At 36.5% G+C, this 15,517-nt stretch overlaps 1 protein-coding gene across 1 annotated transcript in view; it reads right to left on the minus strand.

Annotated features, from left to right (window-relative positions):
* Positions 1 to 15,517, minus strand: part of fam49bb (family with sequence similarity 49 member Bb) — a 75,704-nt gene that overhangs the window by 7,647 nt on the left and 52,540 nt on the right. Inside the window, exons 3-6 of the mRNA XM_016490024.1 lie at positions 11,783 to 11,865; positions 9,595 to 9,716; positions 8,773 to 8,878; positions 1,241 to 1,380 (exon numbers count right to left, since the gene is read on the minus strand). Of these exons, the coding sequence (XP_016345510.1) occupies positions 1,241 to 1,380; positions 8,773 to 8,878; positions 9,595 to 9,716; positions 11,783 to 11,855 (441 nt within the window). The 5' untranslated portion in view covers positions 11,856 to 11,865. The remainder of the gene's footprint in view (positions 1 to 1,240; positions 1,381 to 8,772; positions 8,879 to 9,594; positions 9,717 to 11,782; positions 11,866 to 15,517) is intronic.

Here is a 15,517-nt window from a genome sequence, read left to right on the forward strand (position 1 = left end):
GTGGACTACCAGTAAAATTGATACAAATTTGGGACCAAAAATTATTCAGACCGTCTGGGAAAAAACATTGAAGTTGAGGTTTGCATGAAGCTGGGTGACAGCATGCCCAGGAGACTACAGGCTGTCATTAAGGCTAAGGGTTGTCCGACTAAGTATTGATAGTTGTGTAAATACTGTCATACTAACAGCTGTCTAATTTTTGGTTGATTGTAATCTATTACATACCTTTCTATCAAAGTTATCTGACATTATTGTCATATTTTATTACCATTTTCTAAACTATAGCGAATAAACTGTGATAATGGGAGAAATGTTGAAGGTGTCTGAATACATTTTGGCTTGACTGTATCTATTTGATAAATTAAGTTAACCAACTAACATTATGCATACTCTTTTGGTTTCTGTACCCAATATTTAAAAAATGTACAAATGCAATAAAATTATTGGTATCGGTACTCGGTATCGGCAAGTACCAAAAATAAAAGTATCGGTATCGGGCGAGTACTGGAAAAAGTGGTATCGGTGCATCCCTAATTATGTATATTATTTTCATAACAATTAGGAATATTTTTCACCAAATTCAGATTACAGTGTTACATCCGGATGTTAAAATGTTAAAAAAAAAATTTTTTTTTTATATAATTACTAATATTCTCATTAGAAATTCTCATAAAATTCTCAATACTGCAATATATTATTTTGTTTTAAGCCAGCATAAATTAAAGTCAATGCAATACTACCAATATTATAATACCAAATGCTACCATAATGTGTGCATATATATATATATAAAATTATTATTATTATTATTATTATTATTATTATTATTATTATTATGGTAAGAATAGTTCTTAATCTTTTTAATAAATACTAAAAATGTTAATGATTCAACAAGACTTCATGGCTTCATTTTCTTTAAATATAAATATAATTTTTATTTCTTATTATAGGACTCAAACATGTTTCGTAAGATTTAAACAAATTACTTTTGACCTGTATTGTGTCAGCTCCTTAGTATCAGTACACATCCAATGCTAAATAAACATTTAAATAAACATGAATTGTACATGCAAATTGGTTCAACGACTGACTTGAACAGGAAAATGAACAGGATAAACCTGTATCATGTATAATGGTCTTTCATTTATGCAAAGACTGCAACCAAAAAATAAATAATGATAACAAAAAAACATTACCATCACGTAACAAGGGAATTTTTATTGAGGTATATGGTCCTCACCTTGAGCTCATCAAAGCGCAGTGTGAAGTGCAGGATCTCAGCGAACTGTTTGGCAAGGGCTTGCTCTCTCTCCAGATGCTGTGTGGGGTCATCGTATGTCTCACTAGTGAGTGCTCTCAAAAGACTATGCAGCGCTGCTTCTGTAGAGTCACACAATGGCCAGTTAGGGTCAATTAGGTTCTCAGTGAGTGCAACAGATTGTTAAACAATCATATTTTTTTTCCACCACTGATGAGTTATGTTAGCATTATTAATAACAATAATATCAACTATATATATATATATATATATATATATATATATATATATATATGTATGTATGTATGTATGTATGTGTGTGCGTTCCAGGTAACTATAACTCAACCTTTTTAACTAAGTGTTGTATACTGTAAAACAGCCCATAAAAAATACATGACTGCATACTGTTTGTTTTACACATTATACTGTTTAGATTCTGACATATTGATTCATACTGCTCGTAGACCAGCATTAAGACTCAATCCTTCCATCAAACAAAATAAAACATCTTGTACCATACATAACCCAATTAACTAATAAATGTTATTTAATGCATAATCTCAAACTAATTTCTCAGACACACAAACATACTCCAGGCTACACAAGAGGCACATTTCTCTATGTTCTTTACTAACACACAGTGATGTCTTAAGCCTCAGTAGACAGCGTCATGACTTGAGAAGCTGCTCTTAACCCACAAGTCCCGTTCTCAGTTTCTCCATTGCTCTATTGAGGCAATACAGTACACAGCAGCATGTTAGAATAATTATATTACATAAGAGTCAGCCCAGCAGCCATAAATGAGTTTATGGCTGAGGTACGGGATGATCTCAGTCTGTCCACATCAACCCAATTTTTAATCCTGATCTCAATTACAAGTCTTAAAATATTCATATAAACAAACCCAAACAGAATTGCCCTTGAAGTGATTCATGTCTTGCTGTTGCTAGTATTGCAAAATTGTACAAGAAACTCCTACTGCATGTTGAAAGAGAGCAATGGAAAGAAAAAAAAAACAATGGTTTGGTGATGTGGCTTTAGATCAATGTATCAACAACTGTTGATGAACTGAATTAAGTCTGCTCTGAGAGTTCAGACAATTTTGGGGTTTTTCAGCTTTATTTTTATTGGCTCATTTAGAAAATTGCAGTAATCAATCTCGTCTGAAGTTAAACAGAGGGTAGCTTTGTCTGTCAACTTATTTATTTCCATATGGACTTGAGAAACCAAGAGTTTTTAGGTTTTACATAGTCAAGCCAGTATAGTCATCGGAGTGAGAGAGAGAGAGGGAATTTTCAGGCTGGTGACTCAAGCTGCAGCAGTATGTAGAGTAAATTGAGCAGATTTGCCATACTGTAATGACCTCCATCTGCTTTAGTCAGCTTGGCAGGGCAGAGGAGCGGATTAAAAATTGCCATGGAAGCATACTATTCTCCTCCCAGTCAAAACATAGCTTGAGACGAGCGGATTTTAAGAGCACATGCTGAGAATGGAGTGTGAGGCGAGGACAGTGGTTTGGAGGAAAGCAGGGCAGGGCGAGGAAGTGTACGTCACATCTCATCACAATACCAGAAAGCAAGAGAGAAGAAATGAGACATGTAGGTAAATGTTAAAATGCTAAATATACACTGAGGAATAACAGTAGTTTGAGATGAACCAGTAAAACAAAACTAAAACAAACAATAAAAGAATGAATAAAACAAAACCTCATAACAAAAACTGAATAACACAACTCAAACACAACTATTAAAAAAGGTTCAAACATTCACTGATGCTCCAGAAGGAAACACGATACATTAAGAGCCTTTTCATTAAGAAAACTTTTGAACAGGACGAAGATGTCCAAATTTTTCTTATTTTGTTGAAATATATATTATTTGTTTTTTTCCATTTAGTACTGCCCTTCGGAAGCAACAGAAGATACTTGCATGTTTTCCGGGAGACAAATTAAGTACAATTTACCTTGATCTTCAAATTCAAAAAGTTTTCACCCCCTGGCTCTTAATGCATCGTGTTTCCTTCTGGAGCATTAGTGAATGTTTGTACCTTTTGTAATAGTTGTGTTTGAGTCCCTCAATTGTCCTCAGTGTGAAAAGATGGATGTCAAAATCATACAGTCACTGCTGGAAAGGGTTCAAATATGCAAAAGATGCTGGAAAACTGAAGAATCTGCAGGACATGGAGGATTTTTCTGAAGAACAGTGCTCAGTTTAGCTGTTCAGAACAAACAAGGGACTCATGAACAACCATCACAAAACAAAAACAAACTTTTGAAGGGGGTTATTTTAATAATTTCAGGGTTTTTTTTTTGTCTTGTGGACTACAAGTAAACATCTTTTATGTAAAATATCTTACTCAGGACTAGGGCTGTGCGATATTGAAGAAAAATGCGATGTGCGATAACTCATTAAATAATGCGATATTCGATATGCGATACGATAATGCTTAAAGTGCCACATGCTCAGATGAAACAGTTTTACTCAGCTGTTGCTGAGTCAGTTCTGTGAACTTCTATAACTATCTTGTGTCATATATATATATATATATGGTTATTTGTATGTATGTATGTACCAAGAGTTCCTGTAAAACCACAACAAATTCTTTGTGTTTGTGCACACTTAAGTGATGAATAAAGCTAATTCTGATTCTGATTCTAATGAGAAAGCACCCCTACAACAACTTCTGAAAGTGAACGGTAGTGTTTTACCCGAGCATTACATAAAAATGTCATTTTAACATTAGTGTAATCATTTTAACATGAGTTTAGGAACTGAATAATAAAAAGGAAAAATAAAACACTGCTTAGTATTTACTCTTTGAATTCAATATGCACTGATTCTTATTTAAGCTACAAAAGTTATTTAGGTAAGAGCAGTGAGTGATTTTCTCTTTGTCTTTTGGTCATGGCCCCAAATATTGCAAGTTGTAGCGATATGCATATTGCGATATGTACATTTGCGATATTTAGATAATTTTGATATATTGCACAGCCCTACTCAGGAGAGTACTAAATAAAAAAATAACATGTATTTTGTATGATCCCTCTTATTTTGTTAAAATTATTCACATTTTCACAGATTCTGCAAGGGGTTCCCAAACTTTCGCATTGCCACTGTATTAATAACATATTGGCTGTTCATTAGTACTTATAAAGCACATATTCTGCATGACCAACCCTCTACATTGCGAGTAAATCACAATACTTGATTATCATATTATAATGCTTGACTGCTTGACTGACGCAGCAGCATACATCTTTCACGCTGTTAATATAATTATAACACCACTGACACCCAAAGGCTCAAACTTTGACTTAATATGCACAGATAGGTTCATCGTCAGGCGAGAGCACTACATGGCAAATGATCAGTGTAGTTAAGCGAAGCATGTCAGGCATGAGAGCTTGCGCCAAAAGCCGGTTTAGTGTTCTGGAGCGGAAAGCGCGGGAAAGCAAGATGACCCAGTTCGGTGAATTACATAACATACGGCAGACGCCTGGCCTGCACTACAAGACTACAAGTTCAGAAGCCATTACATAGATTTAAAGTGCAGGGTTTCAATGGCTTCAGGGTAAGACCACCATCAACCTTGGTCTTATTGAGCAGCTAACATCCCTGTGTTTGATGAGCAAAATAGCTAATGCTAAGGAAGCCATATGATCTGAAGTATTAGATATCATGGTCATTTTTCACTATGCATATCAGTGAGAGGTTTGTAACATTTTTGGCATTTAAAGGGTTAGTTCACCCAAAAATGAAAATTAGCCCACAAATTACTCACCCTCAAGTCATCCTAGGTGTATATGACTTTCTTCTTTCAGACGAATCCAGTCGGAGTTATATTAAAAATTGTCTTTGATCTTTCATTTTCACGAGACTAACTGGCGCATGCGCAGCACTGACCTCATACCTCATCAGACCGGAACTGCTTCCGTGTACAACTGTTGGCGCAAGCTACATTAAAGTGATTATTACATTTTAAATATGGATATTTTTCTTACAAAAACGCATCGATTCGCTACAGAAGGCCTTTGTTCACCACCCGGAGCCGTGTGAAACACTTTTTTTTATCGATGGGCGCTTTTTATTTAACTTCTTTTGGACTGATGCATGCAACACCCGCTGAGTGGCATTAAACAGCTTGAAAGATCAAAGACAATTTTTAATATAACTCCGACTGGATTCGTCTGAAAGAAGAAAGTCATATACGCCTAGGATGACTTGAGGGTGAGTAATTTGTGGGCTAATTTTCATTTTTGGGCGAACTAACCCTTTAAGTCTATCCGTCAGCTAGTGTGTTTTGTGCAAGAATATGAAAGGACCAGCTGTGGTACTTCCCTGGGGCTGCTCAGGTGTTAACACAATGTGTTAGTGTGCATTTAATTTGTAAGATGTTTACAGCGCAGAAAAAAAAAACTGACTGAAAGAGATACTGCCAATGGCTGTTAAGCACATTTAAAGGGACAGTTCACCTAAAAATTCCAAACCCCAAATTCCCAAACTTATGACAAGCACTTATAAATCAACAAAAGACAAGCTTTAAAGGGGTGGTTGATTTAACGTTTTTTCGTTAACTAAAAGTCTTAAGCATGAACAACATCTGCAACGTTACGATGCTCAAAGTTCAATGCAAAATGAGATATTTTCTTTTAAAGAAATCGCTGTTTAAGGACTACAAAAAAGCTGGTAAGGACTTCTTCCCGGGTTTGTGACATCACTAACCCCAGTGTTTACATAAACCCTGCCCATGCACATGCAACTACCTGTATTGGCAAGGGGGTGTGACGTTTCCGGACAACATGCACTACAGTAGTTGGTTAGCAAATCACAACACACTGGGCCAGCTAACCAATCTTAGCCCGATTGTGTATTTCTGAGGGAGGGGCTGCATAGAACCAGGAACTCAAGAGACTGTTTTGACGAGAATGAAAACAGCGGTGTAGAATAAAGGTAAAATATGTGAAAATAATGTGATTTTTTAAAAATGAAGCATGAACATGTTACACTGCATGTGTGTAACATGCAGTGCAGGGTGCAGTGTAACATGTTCATGCTTCATTTTTTTAAAAATCACATTATTTTCACATATTTTACCTTTATTCTACACCGCTGTTTCCATTCTCGTCAAAACAGTCTCTTGAGTTCCTGGTTCTATGCAGCCCCTCCCTTAGAAATACACCATCGGGCTAAGATTGTGTATTTCTGTCAATCAAGCTTTCGAAAAAAAACTGAACCCTTTAAGGGCTCCCTGCAGTTTCCCGCCTAAAATAAGAGCTTGATGGGATTTTAAAATAAGAGCTTGACGCGCGTTTCTCTATTTGGTTGTGTTGTAAGTATTTGCAGCTCGTTTCTTTATTAGTTTGTTTTGTAAGTATTTGCAGCGCGTTTCTTTATTTGTTTGCGTTGTGAGCATTTGCACCGTGTTTTTGTATTTAGTTGTGTTGTGAGTATTTGCAGCACATGCACTCTTAAACTGATGAAGATGTTTTCTTAATTTGCTGGTGCTTTTTCTATTTGCATGTGTTTTCTGAAGTTGCCACCATAACATACAGACTACTTCCAAATTACTTATGGTGCTGTCTAGGGATGCTCCGATCGATCGGCCGGAGATTGGTATCGGCCGATAATCTCATTTTATGACTCGATCGGTACTCCCTACACTTGGCCGATCTCACGAACCGATCGCAATTTGATGACGTCAACTAGGGATGCTCCGATACCGATACTGGTATTGGTATCGGGCCCGATACTGAGCTCTTGTACTCGTACTTGTTAAAATGCCCCGATACCAAACGCCGATACCACACAGCATATGATAAGTGCCATATTCAGACAAAGAAACACCGACAACAGAACATCAGACAGCAGAATGGAGTTATTAGAGATTAAGGATGTCTACGAAGTATATGTATGCAATGAATATAATGTTAAATATTCAGTTCTAACGCCTGTATAGCTGATGTGCACGAGCTGATAAGCAAAGCACGCTGAGTGGAAACAATGTAAAATTCGCTATTTGTCGTGTATGTTTTGCATGATGATATGATGAATGGATGGTTAATTTTTAACAGCAGATTCAGTGACGTTAGAGCTGATCTGCGCCTCACTGCACACGTCTGCGGCGTGTTACGGCTCCATGGGAACCGGAGCTGATCACGGCCGCTAGTCAGTGCTTGTGTTTATGCCAGCTGCGGCATGTTTCTGAAGCGGCTCTCCACGCTGTTTGGCTAAAAATAGTCTTTTGTGAGTTGTCACAGCGTGGAGGACGGAACAAAACCTCGTCTGAGCCGTAAGGGGTAACGCTGATCGTGGGCTGCTTTTAAATTAACATTTATTTATAAAACAAAATATCTTCTTTGGCCATATTAGCCTACTCAATAGCATTAACACAGGCTTTACTCCTTTCAAATTGTATCTGGAATGTCACCGTTTCTGTCACTGCTGCGTAAATCAGACGGACTTACTGAAAATGCAAATTCATTCTCTGCCAGCGGGAGAAACAGCGGTTTCCCCAGTAACGGACTCACACACACACAAAATCATCTGCCTCATGAAAAAAATGTAGTTAATATTTGTATATATGATTTATTTTACTCACCCGCGACCCACTCGCAAATAATCAGAATGCATTTTTTATTACCCGACCCGCGGATTATCTGCAGCGCCCATGGATATAGGAGAAGCAAAGTATGTTTGTTGCGTAAATCAGACGGAATTACTGAAAATGCAAATTCAATCTCTGCCACCAGGAGGTGCTTTAAAGCGGGAGAAACAGAGGTTTCCCCAGTAACTGCTGTACGCAAAGCAGCGCTGAGCTCACAAACGCTGCTTTATCAGGCATATAACATGCAAGATGAAATGAAAATGACATTGAAAATTTTCTAAAGATAGTCTTCCTTCAGAAATACAGTGATATAAAAACACCCGCGCCTCGTTTAGATTTTTAAACATGCAGTACATGCTTATGTTTATTCAACGAAACCTTTTGGAAAATCGGTCAGTTTTGATATTGTGGCGAGCGCCACAAATAAATAAATGTATGGGAAACACATCCCACAGCACAACCACCTGAGACCAACTTCAGTCTACTCATCACAGACCGGAAATTAACTTCAAGCCAGGCGCGTGCGCCCGATGAAACCATCTATATAAATTAATTATTTATAATTATATTATATTATATTATATTATATAAGTCTATTTAAAGCTTGAAGCATCAGAATCGGCATCGGTATCGGCCGATCACCATGACAAGAAATCGGTACTCAGTATCGGCTGCAAAAATCCTGATCGGAGCATCCCTAGTGCTGTCTTTTTATTTTTAGGATTCTGCCCCCATTCACTTTCACAATATGGAAAAGAGCAGCATGGACATTCTGCTAAATATATCCTTTTGTGTTCCATAGAAAAATCATTCAGGTTGGGAATGACATCAATGTGAGTAAATGATGCCAAAATGTTCATTTAAAAGGTTTCTGCATAACTACTTCTGCTATGAAAAACAGGCTAATGTACCTAATCTCTGTGAAAATTCGTAGAACTTCTTTAGTTTGCCTACTAGTGGCACCACAGCAGCCCACGCCTGGTCTTGTAATGCCTCGTCATTAGGGTTCTGGATTGCCTGAAAAAACAAACACAGCATCTTAATAATACAACATCTGGCGAGTTATAAACAACGTTCCCACAAGTCTAAATGGAACATATTATTTTATGACTGTATGAGGTTGTGTTAGAATTATGTATGTGAGATGAGGTTTTTAAATGATGTGCCCATGAGGGTGGCAATTTGAGGATGTAAATGACGTCAAATCCAACCACACAAGAGGTTTGAAGGTTTATTCATTATGTTGTTCCATTATGACACTGGGCAGAACATCTAGTCAGTGTTTTTTCTTTCTACCTCAGTGTGCCTTTGAATTTCCAAATACACGAGGCTCATTAAAATAATTACGGAGTGTGCTGACATGAAAAAGGAATGCACCGCGTTCTTTTGAGTGAATTAGAAAAAAGAAATAAAAGAAAAATTCACTTTCATTCTTCAGAAGACGCCAGTCCATGGCAACTGTATCCGTATAGCAACAGTATCCGTGGCAACAAGATTATCAATCATACTGACACTCACTCATACCGAGGCGTGATTGAGCAGAGCAGAGAATTTCAAATCATATGAACATACTACGAGATGTTTTAAAGCCACTGATATTATTCCTTCAACTCATTTTTGTGTGAATTAATGTACACACTGTAAAGAGTCAACTTTGCATGTACAACTTTATAAGTGCATACACATAAGTCAAACATCAGCAGACATCTGTTATCTTGAGAGTGTGCCTGTACCTCTCGTATCTCTTGGCCCGCGCCTTTATATGCCTGTAGTTCGTCAAGTATTCCCAGTGCATCCTTCAGGACCACATCCACTTCGTCCCACGTTTCCCGCTCTGCTTCTGTTGGCTGGGCATCTGAAGGCAGAGAGAGAGTGTCTTTAATCAAAAGGTCTTTCAAGGTCACATTTAGTCAGTGTCTGACACATTAAAAGCGAACATACTGTACATATGCAAATCACGAACAGGTATTAGAGCTTTATACCTTACAGAATGAGGCAAGATTAAAATGAAGGAAAGAACAAAGAAAACAGAGTATTTGGTAATATGTTGTACATTATATTGTGTGTGTGCTGATACTATGGGCAAATTCTACTATTACTACAGAAAAGTGGGTGCTCTGAAGGAAGGGCATTACTGTATAAGTACTCTTTTGAACATTCCATTCATCAAAGAATCCAGAAAAAAAATGTATCTTGGTTTTCACAAAAATATTAAGCAGCTCAACGTTTTCAACATTCATAATAATAATAATAATAAATGTAAATGAGCCCCAAATCAGCATAATAGAATTATTTCTGAAGGATCATGTGATACTGAAGACTGGAGTAATGGCTGCTGAAAATTCAGCTATGACATCTTCGAAATAAATTACATATTAAATTATAATAAAACCGAAAACAAGCATTTTAAATTGTTATATAATTTCACAATATTACTTATTATTTATACAATATTACTTGATGTATTTTTGATCAAATAAATGTAGCATTGATGAGAAACATCAAACTAACCCTAAACTAATCATCACACTTCCATTTTATTTTGTTATTAATGTAACCTTAATAACAATGCAGTAAAATTCGTATTTATGAATAATTGCTGGGGCAATTAAATGTTTGTGTTAAATATTACTTTGTGCAGTTTTTTTTAAAGTTTACTTCAATTTCTAAAAACCATTGCATTTTTTTTATTAAAAAAATAACACCCAGGTTAATTTGAACTACAAATTATATTGTTGATGTGACCAATGTAAATATACTTCATTAGCAGACCTTTTATTAATACCTTTTACTCTACTAGCAGCATCTTATATACACTTAAATTATAAGTACACTTATATAATTTGGACTTGGAACTTGAACTTTGGATATACACAGTCCAAACTTGACATCACTATCAGATGATTGTTGTGCAATTCAGAGGCCATGCAGACTTCTGCTGAACATCTTCATTTGTGTTCCAAATCAAACTGGTTGAGAGCAAGTGAGCAAACAACAAGAGAGTGAGCAAATGATGACTAAATTAAATTTTTGGGGTGAATTACTCACTGGGGATCTTAAAGCGTATTTTAGTCAATCCTCCACAGCTGAGCCTGTTTCATATGTTTAAAAGGCAAAGAGCGGAGTTTTAAATGGTGGAAACTTTAGGCCCACATCTAAAAAAGAAACCTCAATGAGACACTGGCAGCTGTTAACTACAGCTGGCTTCAAATGCAATTTAAGAAATTAAGGGCCACCTCCTTTACACTCTCCTGATTAAGAGTGCAATGATCTCTCAGCTTTTTAATCCATCTATGTTTTCGTATTGATACAGTAGGTCCTATTCCAGTGCTCTGTCTCTTGGAGTCTCTCGCACTCCCGCCCTTTATTAGTGTTACATAACTCTTGAGCAGACACTATAGGAATTTTTATTATATGTGTGCGACCGATGAGCCATGAATGAGTCAATGGATTGGGTGACTCCATATCGCCCCCTGCCTTTCTTCAAAGGAACGACTATATGACTAAAAATGGAGACAAACATGGTAGGATGAAAATGTTCTGTGGTCAAGGGTAATAAAAGCCAGGAAACTGTTATTTTCCACTGTCTTCTTTTCTTTGGTTCATTCACCTTCCTTCGCTTTGGAGAGAGTTTTTGGGTTCAAACAAATGAGATGGTAGCAGATTGTGTGTGGTTCATGAACTAGTCTCCAAGGGAAAGGAGTTGAAGATAGTATCAAGACCCAAAAGGGGAACTGGCATTTTTTACAAGTTGACCGGGTATTGACCTACACCAAGTCTCCCAGAATCCCAGTTCTCAAACATACCAAAAAGGACACGTGAGATGCTAAATTAGTGCATTTTGAGGTAAGCTTGGAGAATGAAGGATTGTTTACAGCTAATAAATGAAAGAAATCAATGGAAAGAGGAGAAGTATCTCACTTTCAAAATCGAGGAAGAAGTTGGGCTCTTGTTCAAGATCTGTGCATGTCAAAACTTTAAGGAGGTTCCCCATAATAATGTACCTAAAGGGAAAAAGAAAGACAGTTAAGTCACATATTTTGAACAGAAATCCTAAATCTGATGGTCCTATCCAGGTTGGGCAGCACTTAACAGCCTTACTTTGATTCTATCATGGCACTAATCTCCCCCGTTATCAGTCAAGAAACCATCGCCCTTCCAACCACCAGTCAACACTCCTTCCCTTTACCCCACAGCTTCCACTCTCCAGACGCAGTGGTTTTCCTGTGCAGGGCCTTAGGTCGACCAGATGTCACTACTGTAACCCCCCTCCTTCAGCACACACACAGAGTTACGGGAATCCCTGTGCTTTGGTGGCCAGTGCCAACCGTGCATGTCATGCCTTCTGCTCACGTTCAGTTCCCTATTGAGGGGCCCCAAGCTTTCAAAGTCAAGATTTAGGAAGTAGACTAGTGTTTTTAGATGTAAAAACAGCCCTCTAAAACCATTAATTCTCTTGGGATAACTGAGACTACTGGGTTTAACATTTTGTGTTTGCAAAACATGAATAACAGTAGACATGAGTGAAGTACAGAAGCAAGGCCAAACTATCCTTCCAAACAGCAAAATCGAGGATGGAAAACTCACATTCCCAAGATGTTCAATAGAGGGGTCATTTCACAAAGAGCATGTATGGTAAGCGGCTTGTTCAAAAACAGTTTTTGTGGTGGTGTCACAACCATGGGCTCATTAATTAATGATTAATTAGTATTCAGCAGCTTGGACTACTCTGATGAACAATAGTGTAAGCAACACCGCCTCGGCCCATGGTCGAAAAAGAAAATGAAAAGACGGAACAACAGCAAATAACTTGAGACAACAGCAACAATAAATGCCTGTGTTGACGAGCGCACCAACTTTCTGGTGCACAAGTTGAGCACCTGTGTCCCCCACGCTATCAACTGGAGTGTACTGTGAAAGGCTATGTATTCAGCTGTACGCATGTGCTAAGTAAACGCAAAACTCGTCCAAAGGAGTGTAAACAACAGTTAAACAGTCCAGCACAGTAACTTGACTCAGTTGACTCAATCAATGGTGTGAGTTTCAGAATGAACTGTTAGCAACAATGGAAAATGGGGGAGTATTTGGGAAACCTGCTTAGAAGTGTCATTGTATTTGCAACTACGCTTGGTGATGCAGGTTAAGCTATGACTAACATGGAAAGTTGACTGCCAATGCTACAGATCTGTACAATATTGCTCCAATTAGGGCTGGGCAAAAAATCGAATGCGATTTTCATGCGAATCTCGTCAGTAAAGCCCGTTCTGGTGATTAGTAGTAAATCTCCAGCACGTGCTTTCAGATGGAGCGGCATTTACTACAAGCCGCTTCTGGTGATTAGTAGTAAAACTACTCTGTGTAGTAAATGCCGCTCCATCTGAAAGCACGTGCTGGAGATTTACTACTAATCACCAGAAGCGGATTTACTGACGAGATGCGCATGAAAATCGCATTCAATTTTTTGCACAGCCCTAGCTCCAATACATTTCAAGTTATAAAAAAAAACTACTTTTTAAGCCTATCTGTGAGAAAATCAACTATAAAAGAAAGATTCTGAGGAAACACACGGAAGGGGAAAAAAACATCCTTCCTCCAATGCATACCAGGCTCCTTCAACAAAGACACCTGACATCAAACCCGATAAACACTGTTAGCTGATGGGAAAATGCCTCCACCACAACTCTCAATGGCATTTCTCTGTATAAAAGCAGTTTTTACCAAGAACTGCACTGGTCTGAAGGAAAGTTTTTTTCTATGAGTGTCAGGAGAGGAGCTGTACACATTTACCAAATGCACAGTTCAGCTGCAGATAACCGATTAAAAATTTCAACTAAACAGAAGAAAAATACGTAAAACAAGAAATTAAAAATTTTTATGCTTAATTTATTTAGAAAAAAAACTGAATTTTAATGACAGCCATAGCATAAAAATAATTGCCAATATATTATTGCACGGTATTTTAAATGCATTAAAGCCAATAACCAATTTAAGAGAAACAATATAATATAATATAATATAATAGCACTTTTAGGTATAAATTGCCCATATTTGCCTACCTGTTTATCTATATACAGTGGGTACGGAAAGTATTCAGACCCCCTTAAATTTTTCACTCTTTGTTATATTGCAGCCATTTGCTAAAATCATTTAAGTTAATTTTTTTTCCTCATTAATGTACACACAGCACCCCATATTGACAGAAAAACACAGAATTGTTGACATTTTTGCAGATTTATTAAAAAAGAAAAACTGAAATATCACATGGTCCTAAGTATTCAGACCCTTTGCTGTGACACTCATATATTTAACTCAGGTGCTGTCCATTTCTTCTGATCATCCTTGAGATGGTTCTACACCTTCATTTGAGTCCAGCTGTGTATTAAAGGGCGGGACTTGACTTTATTAATCGTTAAATAAATGTATAAATTCAATGGTGGGGGTAAAGGAGTAGGTTTCTTGGTGAATGGGACCTTAATAGCAGAAAATGCACCTTTTATCTCAATAAAAAACAAGCTTTTATCATTTTTAATTTTAAGATTTTTAATGAAATATGAATTTTGAATAATCAAAATTAGTTTGTGTCTGCTTATTCTATTAATCAGTGTTTGAAGTTGAACCATTAAAGAAGAAACTGCATTTTAATTTCTGGGTTAAAAAAACGAAAAATGAATGGACGCCAAAGTACACGGACCCCTTAGACAGGGCATTTTGAATTTTTTCTGCCACTAATACAAAAGCAAAAAATAATAAGCTAATGTAATAAAACATTCTCAAGCTTAACTGCAGGCAAGTAAACACTCCATGTATTACTTACAAGCTAAATGATAAATAAATATATTACTCAAAAATACTAATTAAATAGTCCTATTACTTGTTTAACTTCTGTTTCAGTTTTTATAACCATTTCTTACTGTGTAAGTAAGTTGTTGTTTTTTAGCATGTGTGTTTGGCAGTGTTATTTTTTAGGATTACTGATAAACTACTAACAAATACTATTTGATTTGTATTATTTGTATTTGTTATTTATTTTAATTTTAGTTAAATTATGTCTGAATTTATTATTCTTTAATATTTTGAATTGTTTTTAGCTTTATTTTTTTGCTTTTCATTTAAATGCTGTTTTGAAATTTTGTTTGTAATTTTTATTTAATCTCTTTATTTTTAAAATGTGTAAGGTAGTATTTATAAAGTTTTAGCTTTTAGTTTTGGATCTGTTTTTAGTTGTTTTAATACTACAATTGATTGCTTCTGGTGTCCTCATTTGTAAGTCGCTTTGGATAAAAGCGTCTAATAAATTACTAAATAAATTAAATAAAAATAGTTTTTTAGTTTTTTCAGTAGTAAAGGCTTCTACAGAAATAGCCTACTACAGACATTACATGAAGTAATAAATATAAAAATAATCTTCACTGTATACAATACATTAAATATAGATAATTCTTATTAAAGTTAATAAGTGATTCAGTCAAGAGCAGTGAGTGATTTTCTCCTTTTCTTTTGTTTGATTAACGCTTATGACGCAGTCGTCGGCTGCAGGTTTATGCTGTTGCTTTAAGAGCTGATGCATAGATCAAATATTTTGACACATCTGTATTTCTCCCAACTGTTCAAGTTCACTTAAGACAAAACCGACTGCATTTACATGAATAGTCTCCA

This window comes from Sinocyclocheilus anshuiensis, unplaced genomic scaffold, assembly GCF_001515605.1.
Source record: "Sinocyclocheilus anshuiensis isolate Anshui unplaced genomic scaffold, SAMN03320099.WGS_v1.1 scaffold106, whole genome shotgun sequence".
Lineage (NCBI taxonomy): Eukaryota > Metazoa > Chordata > Actinopteri > Cypriniformes > Cyprinidae > Sinocyclocheilus > Sinocyclocheilus anshuiensis.